The sequence below is a fragment of the Protopterus annectens genome, chromosome 15.part0, assembly GCF_019279795.1.
Source record: "Protopterus annectens isolate FY-2018-M chromosome 15.part0, PAN1.0, whole genome shotgun sequence".
Taxonomy (NCBI): domain Eukaryota; kingdom Metazoa; phylum Chordata; order Ceratodontiformes; family Protopteridae; genus Protopterus; species Protopterus annectens.
Genome location: NC_056749.1, coordinates 599,926,790 through 599,944,325, shown reverse-complemented (window position 1 = coordinate 599,944,325; position 17,536 = coordinate 599,926,790). Strand labels below are relative to the sequence as shown.

The 17,536-nt window shown below is 35.6% G+C and overlaps 1 protein-coding gene across 2 annotated transcripts in view; it reads left to right on the top strand.

The window, feature by feature from the left end:
• The window catches only part of LOC122789943 (arf-GAP with Rho-GAP domain, ANK repeat and PH domain-containing protein 1-like), a 1,460,469-nt gene that overhangs the window by 1,175,579 nt on the left and 267,354 nt on the right, over window positions 1-17,536 (top strand). For both annotated transcript variants that reach the window (XM_044057421.1, XM_044057422.1), the window contains one exon: window positions 3,192-3,288. In XM_044057421.1, coding sequence (XP_043913356.1) covers window positions 3,192-3,288 — 97 coding nt within the window. The remainder of the gene's footprint in view (window positions 1-3,191; window positions 3,289-17,536) is intronic.

Genomic DNA, 17,536 nt, shown 5'->3' with positions numbered 1-17,536 from the left:
TATGAATTATGCGCGCAGTAGGGATGATTCACTCCTCTATATTCCTCCAATGCCAACCTGTTGCCTCTTGGACTTGGGTGGAAGAAAATGAACTCCTTCTGGCAACAAATCATTTTGGTCCTTCTGCTTGGATGTCCCTTCAGACATGCCGCATCTGACACCATGTCGCTCATCCCTCTAACATAGATGACAAGTAGGCAGGGTATTTCATTTAGACGCTTTAATACATAGAAACACATCAGGATGGAAAGTACCATCATAAAATGTAAACAAATTGGTTAACAGACCTTACATACATACATGCCTACATCTCAACAGCGTACTACAAAATGGCAGTCAGGCTCCCACATGCTCAGTATTTAAAACTTTTGAAAGCCCTTGGATAGCTTCTTAAAGATTCATAAACACACACTGATGTACAGGATCCCTGCCTGGTGAGGTACAATGGTAAGAACAACCTCTGGTGGATGCCAGGAAGAGGCAAGTATTATGGTGAGTGTGGAGCTAAGAACCCATAACACTGGCATGGTACTGTCTTACTATGTCTGTGTTGGGAGGTGCAACTATGTAAGTTTAATCTTGGGAAGGATGATGCTGTAAGGGATATGGCATTCCATGTGCTGAGTCATGGCTACAATTTGAAAATGTGTGGTGGTTCTGTGCATAGCCTACTGCTAGTAGCTGTAAATAGGTATGTGAAGGGGGGAGTAGCAATGACTGCAGTAAATCGGTGGGGGAATTTTGCATAGTCAAAATATAGGTGATGAATAGAACATATTTGGGTGGGGGTGCTGTGGCCATACGTGTGGGGATCCCACAGCATACTGTAAACATACTGACATGTTTTACTTAGGTGACCATGCCAGTACATACACACTTACGGGAGGCAATACCTGGAAAAGTTCTCTACCCAGGAGAATGACCTACTACAGACAGACATCAAAACCAGATTTGGCAGGTGTTGTATGTGAATGCTGTTGGCAAGCACAATAGCTTTCTTCAGTAGGTTTGAAGGATTGCTGATTATAATGTCCTGTGGCTTTTCCTTTGTCAGTAACAGACAGCTACACTGAAGATGGCTATTATGGAAGTGACTCAGTGAGGTTGAGGAGTTCCTGATCTTGCAAAATATGGGAAAGCAGGCCATACCAGAGGGTGGTTTCGATATGGGAACTGGGCTGGCAGCAACCACTGATGCATCAGGAAAGTAGACTAGTAATGTCCATTTCAGTACAATGTAGTGTGTGCACGCTCAGTAGGCACTGAGCAAGGACAACTTCATCTGTGGTCTGCAAATGCAACATCTGTACAGAAAAATGTCCTGCCAAGATCACTGTTGTATTACTGACATGATATCTTGCCAAATATTGCCTTCTTCATGCTGTACGTCTGAATGACCCAAGCCCAAAAGTGGTAGGCACACAAGGGACATAGATCCTGAACTGACTGAGAAGTTCCTTGCTGCCTGCCAGCTTGTAACCAAAACTATTCTTCATCTTGCGTGTGTAAGATGACTAGTACAATTTCCTAGCTTTTGGGCTGATAAGTACCCTCTCTTTTCTAACTGCTACTTCTAATTTATGCATCTTATCCAAGAGAGAGAAATGTGACTGGGAAGCAAATTCTCAGAGATCACCACTATGTCTTTTTTGTCTAGGTGCAGGGTAGAACTACAAAGACTGTTATTTCATTTCTTCATCCTAAAGACCCTCTGCAGCTGTCTCCCTCTTAAAGATTTATTTAGAAAACTAAGCACAGACATTGCACACTGCAGTGTCATCTGAGCCTTGTAGCCCTGACATACACCTTTTAACAAAGAAGGGGCTACGTATGAGGCTTTGGTTGACCAGACTGACCTAGACATTTCCATTATAACTTAAGTTCTTGACTATCTAGTTCCTGTGGCTGTCCCCACTATTGTGACCCTGTTGGAGGTATATATGGGGCAGCAATCTTGTATGCCTGCCGTGGCTGACCAGTCTTCAGATCAGAAGGGGGAACCCCAGCTGGCCATCTTAGAGGGACTGGAGGTATTACTCAAACTTTAGTTGTGGAAGTAGTAGTAACTCTGTCAGGGCTCTGAACCGCTATGATTTTTTCAGGTAGGTGTCCCAACAAAGAAAAAGCAGAGGACCAAACGTACTTTTCCTCCTCAGGCTGTAAGGTATGCTCAGAATGAATAACACAACCTTAATCTGGGGCTGTTTCAAAGCCATCACCTCAAAAGCCCCCTCACTGTTTTTAAGCTCCTTGTGCTGCTGTCCCTCCTCCTACCCCTCTAAAGAAGGAGGGATTCTTCCTTTAAATATAAAGATTGGGACTGTGATTCTCTAGAATATGTATTCAAAATACATTCCTCCATGGCTCTGGGTTTTAATGAAGATGACACCCTACACTCTGTCATTTAGAGAAGCTCTCTTGGGATACCATGGTCAAAATGACACAGTGTTTCAAATGGGAGTGCTCTAGGATCACTGATGGTACTTCTGGATACTTTTACTAATGCTATTTTGCGTCCTGAATCTCGGCCTGCTGCACTTAAAACAGATTTTTGGTTAAGGTGTTTGCCTTATAGACACAAGATGCAGAGTTTGATTCTCACTTGGGGTATTGGCTAGGCTTACAATGGTCCACAAGAGCAGTTGGCCTAGTACTAATCTATGAACTCTATACACACACTTTGAGATTTGATTTATATACAAACACACAGACATTCCTGGAGAAGGCTGGCACAGGTTTACTAGCTATGACCCCTTCTGCCCAGACTATAAGATAGTACCGACTGCCACCAACCACTGCTATTAGCTACTATAAAGGCCCTTACCAAAGGGTATCTAATTCTACTGTGTAATGTTACTGTTATCCAAATAGTAAGTGTGACTGAGACTTGAAGGCTATTGGAGTAGCTTGTACAGTATCACCAAATACATGCAAGTACTCTAAATGCTTATATTATCTTTACACAAAACCATCTTTGGAATCCAACAGCTGTTACAACTTTTTTTGGCTATTTCTTGCAGGTCTGGGTCTTTCATTTTTTTCAGAACATTCATGTAACCCCTTTCATCTTAAGCCTGCATGTTTTGGAAGTACACAAAGAAACACTTAAGGTGTTGGTAGCAATGTAGAGGAAGATTACTTAAAAGTATGCATCTTTTACATAAACTTTTGTTTCCTCCACTTGTTTGCAGTGAAGAAGGCACATTACAGATAATTACCAGAAGGCAGAGGCTGAAATGTGAAGCAAAAAGAAGCAGAGTGGAAAATCTTGCTCTCAACATTATCCAGGTAGGCAAGTAGCATAAATAGCAAAGGACTGAAAAGCATAGCAGTTTGTCTGTATTGCAACAAAATCTTTCACTTCAGTATCACTACCGTGAGTCAGATGTGGGGTGACAGTGGGAAGAAGCAGTTCTTATGCCACTGATTGATTCTGAGGCATCAGGTATTGCGTTATCTGTTGCACATCTTAATAAAAGCACCACCATCTCTGCCCTTATAGTCCCCCTCCATCAGCTATTTCCCTGGAAGAAAATGTGATTAAATGTTAATAGACTGTAAAATCTCAAGGGAGTTGATACTGTTATGGAGTGACATAAGCCTTCTGTAGGAAACACACATTGGCAAATTGACACTGTAACTAGCACTGTTACAGCTGGCATGGTATTTAGCATTAAACTTTTTCCCATAGTTGTACTCATTTTTTCACATTACATAAGTTATAAACAAAGCCATAGATACTAAAAAGAAAAGTTTTCAGATGATTTTGCTTACTAACTCGTTTACTGACATGTAGGCTGACCTAGCTTTCAGCATACCTCTCAAGTATTATACATTATGAGGTAAAACATTAATGTTTAGCTCTCAAAAATCATATTTGGTGTAAAAAGTTAATTTTACATACTCACAAATAATATCTGTAGTCTAACACACTACAGAATCTAGTGCATTTGAACCTGCAAGGTTTTACTTCCACATTCTGAATTTTATCACATCACAGATTTTTGACCAGTTGTCACACACGTTTTCATATATTTGAATGAAGAAAGGGTGACAATCTGGGTTTCAAGGTGTCGTGTATTTTGGTGCTTTATGAGGGTTACCATATTTCAACTTTTAGTTATTGTTACCTCACACTGTTGTTTTGTTTTTCACCTGCCTGGGCATAATGGAGAGTGTATCAGGACAACTGTTATGAGTGCAGTTCCACTGAAGGACTTAACCTCTGGTATCTTATGTTGTGACTGTCTTTCATTCCAGCAAATGCTTTACAAACTGTCTTGCTCATTGTCAACCACTCATGTGTCACAACAAATATACAAACACTTTGAAACAGTTTTATGTCAAAACTGAAGATTTGTAATGCTATACTGATGTGCATTGCTTCTTGTATTATTACAGTATACAACTTGGTCTCCTGCATCCCAGTCACTAGCACCATCATTTTCTGTACTAATCAAGGAATATCTGAAATGTGAAGCCAATCATTGAATTCAGCCCTATCGTCTGCTACTGAAGAATTGTTTATCTATTGATTGTTTTTTATTTGCCCTTTGTAGACTTGGTTAGTTCCACTAGGTTAGTGAACTATTTTCAGGGCAGACCTGAGGTGGTATTCCTACTTATTAGGGGAAAGCTTGCCAGGGCATGAGGGCGGTTGTGGCATAAAGGATGGAGAGGTGGAAAAACAAGTGAATGTGAATTTTGTATTGTTATTTATTGTTTAATTGTTAAATAGAAATGACAACGTGAAAATACAATGATGTGTAAGTATTGTAATGATGATGAATAAATCATTGTACATGATTTTATTGAAGAGCCTTTTTAGCACATGCAATGGGGTCTTTTACAAACACCTGAGCTACCACCAACTCAGACAGATTGGATCTTGATTTAACATCTCATCCAAAGAATAACAGACTCAAGAGCACAGCACCCCTATTACTGCACTGATCCATCTTACGTTTTCCCTACCGGGCATCAGCAAATGACTTCTGATTTTGGCTTCATTCCAGCACCATTCCATGCAGGTATCACCTGTTTTCTACTACTTAGCTTTCCTGCTGTCCTTAAGGTATCAACATGTATCCTTTCCTGCTCTTCAGGCAATAAATGTAAGATGGGGATCATCGCCCCCGTCACCCCTTTTCAAAATGTGTGATTATAACCTTTGGTTAGGGCAATGAGCATGTTGTAGGGCAATGAGCATGTTGTGTTTCATTGTAGTTTTTCACCTGGTCTTTATTTAGTCCTTTTTCTCTTTCTAGACATGTTGCTTAATGGCATTAAAGGAGAACACTCTTATATACACTCTTTATTGTTGCAGAATTGCTCTTCAAAAGTGAGCTTATTAACCTGTGTAGCTAAAAAAGTTGTATTCATCACATACACCACTGACGTCAGTGCCATAAATGCTGCTTTCATATAATTCTCTTTTATCCATTCCAGTACTTTGCCAACAAACAAAAAATACGACAACTACTTTGAATATTAGAATCAACTCTGAGGTTTGGGCAAGGAACATTACCAGCATTAATATTGCCTTCAACAAGGCAAACTCAGGTCATCGTATGCATTGTATTTCTCAACCAGTCTGCTACAATAATTATGAAATATCGACAACACAACTTTTATATTTACATACTTGTAGTCTTTCTATTGTGCATACATTTAATATTAAAACAGACTTGAATAGTAAGACAGTCAATATATATCTCCACACAGGAAAAAAAAAAAAAAAGCAAAACCAGGTACCACAAAAACACAAAATACTGTCTTCAGAACACCCATTAGCAGAAATAAGTAGTCCGCAGGTATAAACCCAAATTCTTTAATAAATCACAGGATGTAAAACACAACAGTTTAGCTCGTTCGTTCAAACACCTTAATCTTCATCAGAACTAAACACATAAAATTTCTAGTGCAATATATATACTGACGGTTAATGAACATTTAAAATCCACCAATAAAAAAACATTTTCAGTAAAACAATCAAAATTTATTTAATGATGCAGCACTATTAAAACCAACATGTTAAATATAAACTAAATGCTAAACTGTTATGTTTTACTTGCTGTGATTTATTAAAGAATTTGGGATTACACCTATGGACTACTTATTTCTGCTACTGGTGTTCTGAAGGCAGTGTTTTATGTTTTAATCTCCAGACAGAAGCCAACCTCAGAAAATTCATAATAAAGGTTAGCTACAAAATGCACTGTCCTCCTTAAAATATTTTACACCCCACACTTTGCCCTGCATCTTTTTTTTTTACACATAAAGTACTTTCTCTATCTTCTCCAATATGTTGAAATTCACCAAACATTGAAAACAACATTATTTAACTGATGTTTTCAAACAATGAGCAGGTAAGTCATAAAGGAAAAAGAAAACGCTGCCTTGAAATGCAGTGCTGGAAAAGAATTAGACTACTCCTCTCCCTGTTACATACAAGGGAATGAAACCAGACATACACCATGTATGCCACGGAATATACTTTTTGGGAATTATTTATTTTACACAATGTCTAAAAACGTAATTTGAAAAAGTCTTGTCAGATTTTACATGCTGGTTTTATTAAATTATTTGGCTGCAGTTCTTGTACATATTGGTGCATATGGTATGTTAAGTAATGAAATGCATGTCTGCCATATCATTAAAATTGGGTCATTTTTTAACAAAAAACCCTCATTACATTTGTATTAAGCAATGGCCTAAATAAACTTACAGTATACCTTGGTGATATCACTTTAGAGATAAACTGGAATCACATCAATAGAGTTGAATGTGAACTAGTGCAGGCATTAAAGTCTATGGGCAGACCTCCACACTATGGCTACACTGAAGACACAAGGGTTTTAAAGGACAATTGACATTGTCATACAGAAAATGTGGGAATGAAGTTTGATAAAACAAATGAACACAGTAATTAGGACTGTCCATAGAGATCCATGTGATAGAAGTAAACATGATATGTTACTGTCCAGCTAAATTAATAACTGATAAAGGTCTACAACAAGTGCACAGGGTAGTGAGGCAACGGAAGGGGACAAATCGAATACCAATATGGAAGTATCAAATAGAGAAAAATATAAAGCAATTAAGGCAAGAAGTGTCACTGTTAAAACACTATAAATGAGGGAATAGAACAACAAAAATACAAAGAAAGATAGATGTGATAAAAGCAGTGTGTGGTATTAGAACAGATCTATCATGCACTATTCCAAATAATAAATTAAAAATTTCAGCACAGGCAGAAAAACATAGAAGATACACACATAAATATAAAGGAAAAGTACAAAATAGGCAATTTAGTGATGACCCAAAAAGGTTTTATAGAGAATTGGGAACAAGTTAAAAGGAATTGAAAGAAGAAAAAGAAGAAATAGATGCATTTTGGAGAAGTATCTATGGAAGATCCTGTGGAACACAACAAAGATGCTAAATGGATAAAAGTAATGAAAGAAAGAATAAGAAGTTGAAAGGTACAGGACGTGAAATGGGATGAAGTAACAGCCAGAGAGATCAAAACAAAGTTAGGAAAAGCCTCTAATTGGAAAACCCCAGGCCCAGATGCAGTACCTAACTTTTGGTTAAAAGTATTAACATCTTTGCAAAAACAACAAGCAACCAGGTACCAGTAATCCACATTAGCACCTCTGTCAGGTGAAACAGTAAAGTCACGGATAAAATCTCCAATGAACACTCATTTATTTAGCAGATTCCAACAGTTGCAGAACCACCCGCTCTAACAAAAAACACATAAAAGTCTTAAAGTCTCCGTTTTCATTTGATACACTTCATCAGATGTGGGCCATCTGTAAATGATTCAATTTATATGCTTAAAGTAGAGACATCACATAAAAAACATCCAATAATAAAAATTCATACAAAATTTAAATTGTAGCTTAAATTAAAATAAAGTGCCTTTATGCACTTTCCTTATTATGTACATACTGTCTTAATCAAATAAATATTGTTAAAAGTTTTTTAAAAACTGTATTAAATAATGTTTTAAAAAAGATAACTTTTAAAACTTTAAATATGTATGAAAGTGAACCATGTCATGCTTTGTAACCTCATTGATTTACTAATATCCAAGCGCCATCTACTGGCTTAAAATATATAACATTCTCTAAACTGAAAACTTTAAAACACAGTAAAACATATCAATTTAAATAATTTGTTTGAGTAATAATAGATGTATATGAACCAGGATGATACTGAATGTTGAAAATACAATAATTTAAACAAATCAACAAACATTTCATAAAAGTCATTTTATAAAAACATATTATAAATCTCCAGTTTAAAAATTACATGTTTCAATAAGGTAAGGTTATATTAGCAAAATGTGCAAGTGTACAGTTTTACAACTTAGCCACTTAATTTAAGTAGGGGGACAAGTGACAAATATTCATTCAATCCTGTTTTTTAATTGGCCTGTAAAGTTAATTGCCACCATAATTCCCTATATTCAATTGTTTCTTCCCACATGCCCCCACGTCCATCCATATTTATTTTTTCTATCACAGAAAATAGAAGATGTGCTTCTGGACATTCTAATGTGTGTTTATAGAGGGCATTATTGTCTTTCTTGGTCTGAATGTCATACATGTGTTCATAAATTATTTTCTTAAGCTTTCTTTCTGTTTTCCCTATATAGAAAGCCTGACATATAGCTAAGTACACTAAACCCCCAGAATCACAGTTACTGTAATCCTTACTTCTTAAGATTGTTTTCCTACTTTCCAAGGTCACAGTTTCCTTGTTAAGTATGTATTCACATTGTGAACAACGACTGCACTTAAAAGTTCCATGTCTCTTCTTGATGGTCCCTACTTTAAAATTACTACTTTGTAGAAAACTTTTCAGATTTCTTGCGTTCTTATAGACCACCTTCAAGTCACCTCTGTTGATCATTTCTGAATCAGTGAATGTAAGAAATTTATTCCATTCATTAGTGAAAATATTTCTAACTAGGGTTGAGCTACCATTATATTCAATAATTAATGCCCTATCAAAGTTCTCACTTTTTATAGGATTACCCACGTGAATTTCATCAAAATCTAACCCCAGGATAGGCTGGTATCTTACAGTTCTACCTCCTCACCTATCTTCTTAAGGAGGTCGTCTGGGTAAGTCCTCTCCTTAAACTTCTGCTGAAGAAACACCATCTCTTTAACAAAATCTTCAGCATTAGAGGTCATTCTACTAGCTCTAATAAACTGACCTTTCACAATGTTTTGTTTATAGTGAAATGGATGTGCAATATTAAAGTGCAAATATGAATTACAATATGTGCTTTTTCTATACACCTTGGAATTAAACACATTATTTTTCTTGTATACTTCTATGTCTAATTATTCCAACTTATCTGGGGAATATTTGTAGGTGAATTTTAAAAAATTCGTACTATTGTTTAAAACATCCATAAACTCTAGGATCTCTCCTTCTGAACCAATCCATAAAACACAGATGTCATCCAGGAACCTTTTATAGAGAATCCAACAATGTTTATAAATGGAATCTAGCACATATTTTTCTTCCCACTTTGCTAAAACCAAATTTGCATATGTGGGTGCGCATATTGCGCCCATTGCTACTCTTTTAGATTGATGAAAAAATTTACCATTAAAATATATATTATTGTATTTCAAATCTAATTCCACCAACTGTAAAATTAATGAGCATTCATCATTTGCCAAAGTTCCATCTTCATATATTATTTCTTCAAATAGAGCAAGCCCTTCCTGATGGGGAATACTCAAAAACAAGTCTAGAACGTCTATGGTTAGGAAACCTATATTTCCCTTGTATAATTCCTATTTGAGGCTCCGTAACAAATTCCAAGAGTCCCTTAAAATACTTTGTTTTTTCAACCACAATCCTTTAAGTTTGTTATCTACAAATTTAGCCAAAGGCAGTGTTTTTGATCCATCTGCCGAGACTATTGGCCTTAAGGGTGGATCCATTTCATTTTTATGTGTCTTCGGGATCCCAAAAATAGTTGGGATCCTGGGTTTCTCAACAGTTAAGAAGTTCTTTAACTTCTGATCTATCAGTTCTTCCATCAATAAATCTTCTAAAACCATACCTATCCTTCTATATGATATATTTATCTCATTCCTAGAGACACTTGTGTATTTATCTGTGTCTGTTAATAATTCATTCATTTTGGCTTCATAGGTCAGGGTATTCATAAGGACTATCCCCCACCCTTATCAGGCTTCGTTACTCTTAGCCTTGCATCATCCCTGAGTTCTTGCAGGACTTTACTTTCAGCCTTGTCCAAATTTTGTTGTATTTTACTTTATTAAAGTTATTTCTAATTTCTTTTTCCACCACATTTTCTAGGTTCTTAATTTGGGGATGTAGGGGTGGGTTAAAAGTGCTTTTTCTTGTCAAATTTGTGGATGCCTGTGTTTTACTTTGGTTAAAAAATACTTGAAAATTAATTTTTCTCATAAACATCTTAACATCCAATAATGTTCTAGCTAAATCTCCTCTTTTATTAGGGATATATTTAATACCTTTAGATAAAAGACTAAAATGTTATTTCGTTAAAACTACATCACTAAAATTATAAATAGTAAAAAAGTCCTTTGTAAATTGACATTGTCCCTGATACTGACTGTTTCAGAATCAACCAGAATGTAATTTCCTGTATTAAATTCATCCTGTCTAATAATGTCTGTTTCCAAGTCAGGGTGGGTGGTATTACTAATATTCAATACCTCCTTCTCCCCTTTCTTCCTGCTCCCCAAAAATTTGTATAGTGCTGGTGATATTGTTCTTCTCTGTTTCATATTCTTTTGGATCTACAAAGTGGGGGGAATTCTGAAACGTCATCAAGTTCAGAGACTTGTTCACAAATACGTACTTGTTCAACAAAGTTATTATTATTATTCACCCTTCTCTCCCTTGTGTCACCACCTTTCCAAAACCTACCACTGACTTTAGGTTCAGGATAGCTTACACCATTTTTATTTCTAATTCTAATTTTTTAATTTTCCTTTTAATCAATTCATCACACTGTTCATCTATATCCATCATAATATTATTATGTTTTTCCTTTTCCAAAGGGATAGTGAATATTAGATTATCCTTAATACATTTGTTTACCATCTCTATTTCTTTTAACAAGTCATTTTTCACTCTCATATTTTCATCAGTCATACACTTCAATATTTCTAGACCACATCTATTAAAACCCTCAATTAAATTCTTGTGAAAGACACTACCTGGAACAACATTATTTGGGTATTTAAAAATTCTCAAACCTTTAGGTACAATACCTTCAGAAATACATTCTTTCAAATAGCTGTTTTCAATATCCAAACTTTTAAACTTGTACAATAATTTCTGAAAATAACTTATTTTACTATTATAGGTCTCTGTCATAGGTCCAGGCTTAACAGATTTGTCTTTAAAGTCTTTACTGAAACTAACCTGTAACCAGTCCTTCAGTTCAAGTTTGTTAGTAGTTTGATCTGTACCAGAAGCATGGCTTCTCTGCCCTGGTTGTATTCCTTCCAGTATAGCTCCCCCTGTGTTGTCCGAAAAATCAGGCATGTTTTCTCCTCATTTTTCCCTCAAAATCACTGGAGTTAGCCAAAAATCCATTCCATTTTCTCCATTTGAATTGTAAAGTTCTCCACAAGCAGAAGAAATACCGTTTGTAGCTCCATTAGCTATTCCGAATCCGCCCCTCGTGCTTCCTGGTTCCGCCCATTCTGAATGACTGCTACTAAACTAACCATTGACTGGCTTAGTGGTGTCAGGAGGTCGACAAGTTGAGTTAGTTGGCCAATCACCTTCCTCGCTCGGCCAACATCCTCCTTCCCATACCTTCCTTTATTATCCGTGCTCGTTTCGCCATCCATTGCTTCAAAAAACAAGTAATTCCCAAAAACAGCAAACAACCAGGTACCAAAGCACAAAGACCAGTAATCCACACTAGCACCTCTGTCAGGTGAAGCAATAAAGCCACAGATAAAATCTCCAATGAACACTTGTTTATTTAGCAGATTCCAACAGTTGCAGAACCACCAGCACTAATACAAAACACATAAACGTCTTAAAGTCTCCGTTTTCGTTTGAGTTTTTAATAATAGATGCAAATGAACCATGATGATATTGAATGTTAAAAAATACAATAATTTAAACAAATCAACAAACATTTCATAAAACTCATTTTATAAAAACATATTATAAATCCCCAGTTTAAAAATTACATGTTTCAATAAGGTAAGGTTATATTAGCAAAATGTGCAAGTGTACAGTTTTATAACTTAGCCACTTAATTTAAGTAGGGGGACAAGTGACAAATATTCATTCAATCCTGTTTTTTTATTTGCCTGTAAAGTCAATTGTCACCATAATTCTATCTATTATTACTCAAACAAATTATTTAAATACATATGTTTTACTGTGTTTTAGTTTTCAATTTGTTTAGAGAATGTTATATATTTTAAGCCAGTAGATGGCGCTTGGATATTAGTAAATCAATGAGGTTACAACGCATGAAATGGTTCACTTTCATACATATTTAAGGATTTAAAAGTTATTTTTTTTAAAACATTATTTAATACAATTTTTAAAAAAACTTTGGTACTTACGTATTATTGCAACCAGATTTCAGTACCTGTATAGATCCTTGTGTTTTTCAGAAAAAAAGGTTAGTCGCTTTTCAAAGGGGTATGTATGCAAGTAAGTAGTGATGTGTCCCCAAGGGTTTGAGGCAGGGAGATGAAAACCCTTCAGATTTCGTAGTCGTGGGAGTTATGTGTCATTATTTCAGTGAACTGCACTGTGCCAGTCATGCTGCATCGTAAATCCTGCTTTGCTGATTACAACCTCAGCAAAGGGACCCTGCGCAGGAATAATCTGTCTGACTGCAGAGGGTCAGTAACCATCCAAACCAAAGGTGCCTGCAAGAAATACTGAATACAGGGACTGATGCCTTTCTCCCCAGCGGGAGTCCTCAGCCAGGGGTATTACATGATTATCCTGCTTCAGACCATTACTCCTGTTCATGTGAGGTTGTGTAGCCGCAGTAGACAGTTACACAACTACCAACAGCTGCTACACATGCTGCATGATTCACACATGTCCCAGATGTAGCACTAACCCCTTGCAGTGTGTCCACCTACATAGAATTGAAATGGGCAGGTTGCCTTTTGGTGAAGGTACTGAGTTGCATGACTTCGATGAGGAATGACGACTGAGAAGCAGCCGTCCTTCTTACAAGGTTGAAAAGGCGTTACCACAAAAGATGAATTCTCCCCTTATTCCTCCTCCAAAGTAAAAAATCAATCGTATAGAATAGTTCTGAACACTTTATACACCCCTTCTTAGCTTAGCAGACCTCATTTCACAGAAACATAGTGAGTTCTGTGAGTACTGAAATCTGGCTGCGATAATATGTAAGTACCAAAACTTTTAACAATATTTATTTGATTAAAACAATATGTACATAATAAGGACATTTTTTACATGCATAAAGGCACTTTATTTTAATTTAAGCTACAATTTAAATTTTGTATGAAATTTTATTATTGGATTTTTTTATGTGATGTCTCTATTTTAAGCGTATAAATTGAATCATTTACAGATGGCCCACATCTGATGAAGTGTATCAAACGAAAACGGAGACTTTAAGACATTTATGTGTTTTGTGTTAGTGCTGGTGGTTTTGCAACTGTTGGAATCTGCTAAATAAATGAGTGTTCATTGGAGATTTTATCCATGGCTTTATTGCTTCGCCTGACAGAGGTGCTAGTATTAACATCTTTGCATGAAGACCTAGCCATGAGTAAGAACTATTTATATGCACACTCCAAAGAGACACCAATCTGGCTAACAACAGATAAAACAATGTTTCTACTTAAGAGTGAACCTGCAAGCTACTCCAAAAATTATAGAACAATAACTTGCCTTCCGACGACGTATAAACTATACATGGGAATTGATGCTGACAGAGTTTATAGTCATTTAGAAGAAAATTCAATTATGGCAGTAGAACAAAAGGGCAATAAAAGAAAATCATATGGAACAAAGGATCATTTGTTCATAGTGGAGAACTGTAAAAAGGGGAAGAATCTAAGTATGGAATGGATTGACTACAAAAAAAGCATCCGATAGTATCCCACATTCATGGATAAAAGAGTGCTTAAAAATGTATAAGATACATCCTACACTGATCGACTATATTACAGTGACCATGAAACAATGGCAGACCACTTTGCAATTAAACCATGATAATGGACAAATTATTATCCCAGGGATAAAAATTCAAAGGGGGATATTCCAGGGTGACTCTGTCACCATTGCTATTCTGGCTTGCCATTAACCCATTAAGCTGTTTACTTAACAGCTTAGGCCATGGCTACAATTTGGCTCCTAGAAAACAACAAAGTCTAAAGACTTCTCATCCTCTATTTAAATTTATCGTAAAATTTGCCACTGGTGCCTCCTACTGCAGTCGACTGTCTCCCTTAGAAACCTTGACTTGACTTGAACTGCCACAACTCCTACACCAAACTCAACTCACTTTTGCTCATAAACTAGTAAACCACCCTCTCTGAATCCCATCACTCCATACAATTCTCAACCCCTATCCCTCTTCTAGACCACTATGCTACTGCAACAAAAATCTACTTAAGGTCACCAAATACAAAAACTCAGCAGGTGAAGCATTTTTTTTCCTGTGCCATATCCAGACTCTGGAACAACTTTCCCATTGCCATAACTACCCTTCCTTCCTGCAGTCTTTTCAAAACTGCACTTAAATCTCACCTAATTTCTCACTGGTTTGTCCTTGTCCAAACCCCAACTAATAACCCCCCCCCCAACCCTTCTCTCCTTTCCCAGATATAGATAGAGTGTCCTCTCTATCACTATAAAGCTGAACTGAAGATCACTCACTGCTTGTTAATCCTTCCTGGATTTAGTTATCTTTTAGTCTGTTATTATTGTTATCTAGTTACTGTTTAATCCTTCCTGGATTTAGTTATCATTTAGTCTGTTGTTATTGTTATCTAGTTACTGTTTAATCCTTCCTGGATTTAGTTATCATTTAGTCTGTTGTTATTGCTATTTAGTTACTGTTTAATCCTTCCTGGATTTAGTTATCATTTAGTCTGTTGTTATTGTTATCTAGTTACTGTTTAATCCTTCCTGGATTTAGTTATCATTTAGTCTGTTGTTATTGTTATCTAGTTACTGTTTAATCCTTCCTGGATTTAGTTATCTTTTAGTCTGTTATTATTGTTATCTAGTTACTGTTTAATCCTTCCTGGATTTAGTTATCACTTAGTCTGTTCTTATTGTTATCTAGTTACTGTTTAATCCTTCCAGGATTTAGTTATCATTTAGTCTGTTGTTATTGTTATCTAGTTACTGTTTAATCCTTCCTGGATTTAGTTATCACTTAGTCTGTTGTTATTGCTATCTAGTTACTGTTTAATCCTTCCAGGATTTAGTTATCATTTAGTCTGTTGTTATTGTTATCTAGTTACTGTTTAATCCTTCCAGGATTTAGTTATCATTTAGTCTGTTGTTATTGTTATCTAGTTACTGTTTAATCCTTCCTGGATTTAGTTATCATTTAGTCTGTTATTATTGTTATGTAGTTACTGTTTAATCCTTCCTGGATTTAGTTATCATTTAGTCTGTTGTTATTGTTATCTAGTTACTGTTTAATCCTTCCAGGATTTAGTTATCATTTAGTCTGTTGTTATTGTTATCTAGTTACTGTTTAATCCTTCCTGGATTTAGTTATCATTTAGTTTGTTATTATTGTTATCTAGTTACTGTTTAATCCTTCCTGGATTTAGTTATCTTTTAGTCTGCTATTATTGTTATCTAGTTACTGTTTAATCCTTCCTGGATTTAGTTATCATTTAGTCTGTTGTTATTGTTATCTAGTTACTGTTTAATCCTTCCAGGATTTAGTTATCATTTAGTCTATTATTGTTATCTAGTTACTGTTTAATCCTTCCTGGATTTAGTTATCTTTTAGTCTGTTATTATTGTTATCTAGTTACTGTTTAATCCTTCCTGGATTTAGTTATCATTTAGTCTGTTATTATTGTTATCTAGTTACTGTTTAATCCTTCCTGGATTTAGTTATCATTTAGTCTGTTGTTATTGTTATCTAGTTACTGTTTAATCCTTCCAGGATTTAGTTATCATTTAGTCTGTTGTTATTGTTATCTAGTTACTGTTTAATCCTTCCAGGATTTAGTTATCATTTAGTCTGTTGTTATTGTTATCTAGTTACTGTTTAATCCTTTCTGGATTTAGTTATCATTTAGTCTGTTATTATTGTTATGTAGTTACTGTTTAATCCTTCCTGGATTTAGTTATCATTTAGTCTGTTGTTATTGTTATCTAGTCACTGTTTAATCCTTCCTGGATTTAGTTATCATTTAGTCTGTTGTTATTGTTATCTAGTTACTGTTTAATCCTTCCAGGATTTAGTTATCATTTAGTCTGTTGTTATTGTTATCTAGTTACTGTTTAATCCTTCCAGGATTTAGTTATCATTTAGTCTGTTGTTATTGTTATCTAGTTACTGTTTAATCCTTCCTGGATTTAGTTATCATTTAGTCTGTTATTATTGTTATGTAGTTACTGTTTAATCCTTCCTGGATTTAGTTATCATTTAGTCTGTTGTTATTGTTATCTAGTTACTGTCTAGAACATTTGTAGCTCTGTGTTTTACCTCTTATTTCTCAATGTTGTAATTAGAGCTCACTACTCAATTGTACCGATTTTGCTCCTGTATTACTCCATGTCATGATCACTTCTACTGTATACATACCTTGATTGTTATTGTTTTTCCATCTACCATGTCATTCTGTGGAGCTTTTCTCTCCGCGCCTCCACTGAAAAGGACCTGTGTCCAGTAGGAATTTCCCGGTAAATAAATAAATAAATTTGTCGATGATTTAAAACTGTATAGCACATCAGATGAGGAACTGAAAGCACAGCTGCAGGTTGTCAAAACTTTTTCAGATGATATTAGAATGTCATTTGGCGTTGATAAATGTGCAAAAGCAACCTTTAAAGCAGGAAAACAGCAGCACCAGGAAAACATCAGTTTGGGACAAGAATGTGATATAAAAGAACTGGAGCAAAAGAGAGTGTATAAATACTTGGGAATTGATGAAGGATTAGCAATAAAACATGAACAAATGTGAGTAAAATTTAGTAAGGAATATTTTAGAAGACTTAAATTAATCCTGAAAACAGCATTGACATCTAGGAACAAAATCCAAGCTGTAAACCAATTTGTTCTTCCTGTCCTAACTTACAGTTTTGGAGTGATTGATTGGCCCCAAAATGTGTTGGATAGATTAGATATTAAAACAAGAAGGATGCTTCATGCTCACCAAATGATCTATAAAAATTAGTGCATACCAAGATTATATATTCCACGTTCTGAAGGAGGGATGAGCCTCCTTAAAATTGATTACATGTACAAATCTGCAGTCATGGGACTCAACATATATCTGCTGATCTCACAAGA